This window comes from Phaseolus vulgaris, chromosome 3, assembly GCF_000499845.2.
Source record: "Phaseolus vulgaris cultivar G19833 chromosome 3, P. vulgaris v2.0, whole genome shotgun sequence".
Taxonomy (NCBI): Eukaryota; Viridiplantae; Streptophyta; class Magnoliopsida; order Fabales; family Fabaceae; genus Phaseolus; species Phaseolus vulgaris.
Genome location: NC_023757.2, coordinates 28,558,324 through 28,560,071, shown reverse-complemented (window position 1 = coordinate 28,560,071; position 1,748 = coordinate 28,558,324). Strand labels below are relative to the sequence as shown.

Here is a 1,748-nt window from a genome sequence, read left to right as displayed (position 1 = left end):
TTGGATTGAAAAAGGTGTAATAATATCATAATTCATTAATGTTAAATCCTTACAAATAAGCATCAATTATATGACTATTTGTGTAAAAAAAAAATAGCAATTTAATCATAATTTCTAAGACTTACCGGCCCAACATATTTTTTAATTCAATGAAATATACTGCAAAGACCATGCTAACCCCAATTTTGGTCCACCCAACTTGTCACTTTTGGATAAATCTACGAACTACGTTCCAAAAGAAAAAGTAAAAAACTTTTAAAACATACATACATCGATCAATAGAAAGATTCTGCTATTACCCAATCTCGTTCTTTAAGTTGTTCAGCAGAAAAATGTTCCAATCCAACACACAACCACACTCTCGGTTATTTCTTCCTGCTGTGGAGAAAAACTGTGATGGATGCCCAAACTTTTGTAGCACTGGTAGTTGGTGTCACAGGGCTTACCGGGCTGAGCCTGGTCCAAGCCCTGAAGCAGCCCAACAGTCCTGGAGGCCCATGGAAAGTTTACGGCGCGGCCCGTAGGACCCCGCCAAGATGGTTCCCTCCTTCCACCATCGACCACTTCATCAGCTTTGACGCTATGGACTCTTCCGACACACGCGCCAAGCTTTTCCCCATTGCAACTGAAGTCACGCACCTGTTCTGGATTACCTTTCAGATTCATGCAGAGGAAGAAGTCAACATCAGAGTCAACAAAACCATGCTCCTCAACGTTCTCACCGCCCTCAAATCTTGCAACTCTTCAAAGCTTGCCCATGTCACGCTCCAAACCGGCACCAAACACTACATGGGTCCAATTTTCGATCCCCTTCATTCCACCCAACTCATCTCCCACGACCCACCCTTTCGTGAGAACATGGCGCGCCTCCCTTACCCCAACTTCTACTACGCGCTCGAAGATCTTGTTGCATCCTACGCGCCGTCGTTGACGTACTCAGTGCACCGCTCCTCTATTATAATAGGAGCGTCATCAAGGAGTGTCCACAACGCGCTGTTCACGCTAGCAGCTTACGCCCTAATCTGTCGCCACACAGGATTGGCGTTTCGGTATCCGGGAACGAAGTACACGTGGGAGCATTTCTGTGACATGACCGACGCCGGAGTGTTGGCGCAGCAGCACGTGTGGGCTGCGGTTACCCCTGAGGCTAAAAATCAGGCCTTCAATTGCACTAACGGCGACGTTTTCACGTGGAAGAGCATCTGGAAGTTACTCTCTGAACTTTTCGATGTGGAGTTCGTGGCGTTTGACGAAACGCAAGCCTTGGATTTGGTGGAGGTGATGCGTGATAAGGGTACCGTTTGGAAGGAGATCGTGGAGAAATACGAGCTTGAGAAAACCATATTGGAGGACATAACCTGCTATGAAGCCCTCCAAACAGTGCTGCATTTTGAGTTTCAACATGTGTCTAGCATGAACAAGAGTAGGGAATATGGGTTTGGGGGGCATGTTGATACCTTCAAGAGTATCAAATTTTGGGTGGAGAAACTAAGACAGATGAAGATCATACCATCATATCAACAATGAACTTTATATTTTCTGTGGTTTTAATTTCTAAGATAACTGTTGTAACAAAGTCTGTTTTATTCACTATTTTTTTTATGAAAATGTTTAAGTTATATATTATTTGAACGATTTTATAGTGATAGTACAATTTCAATACAAACTAATGTAATTAAAGTTGTATAATAGAAGTCGTACAATATAAGTCATGTAAATGATGGCACCATTTCACTTAAAGTTATTAA

General features: G+C 42.9%; 1 protein-coding gene across 1 annotated transcript; it reads left to right on the top strand.

Annotated features, from left to right (window-relative positions):
• Positions 1–343: 343 nt before the first annotated feature.
• On the top strand, positions 344–1,527 carry LOC137805851 (3-oxo-Delta(4,5)-steroid 5-beta-reductase-like). The gene has a single exon (XM_068605754.1). It carries the CDS (start codon positions 397–399, stop codon positions 1,525–1,527), a length of 1,131 nt encoding a protein of 376 aa, XP_068461855.1. The 5' UTR covers positions 344–396.
• Positions 1,528–1,748: the final 221 nt, after the last annotated feature.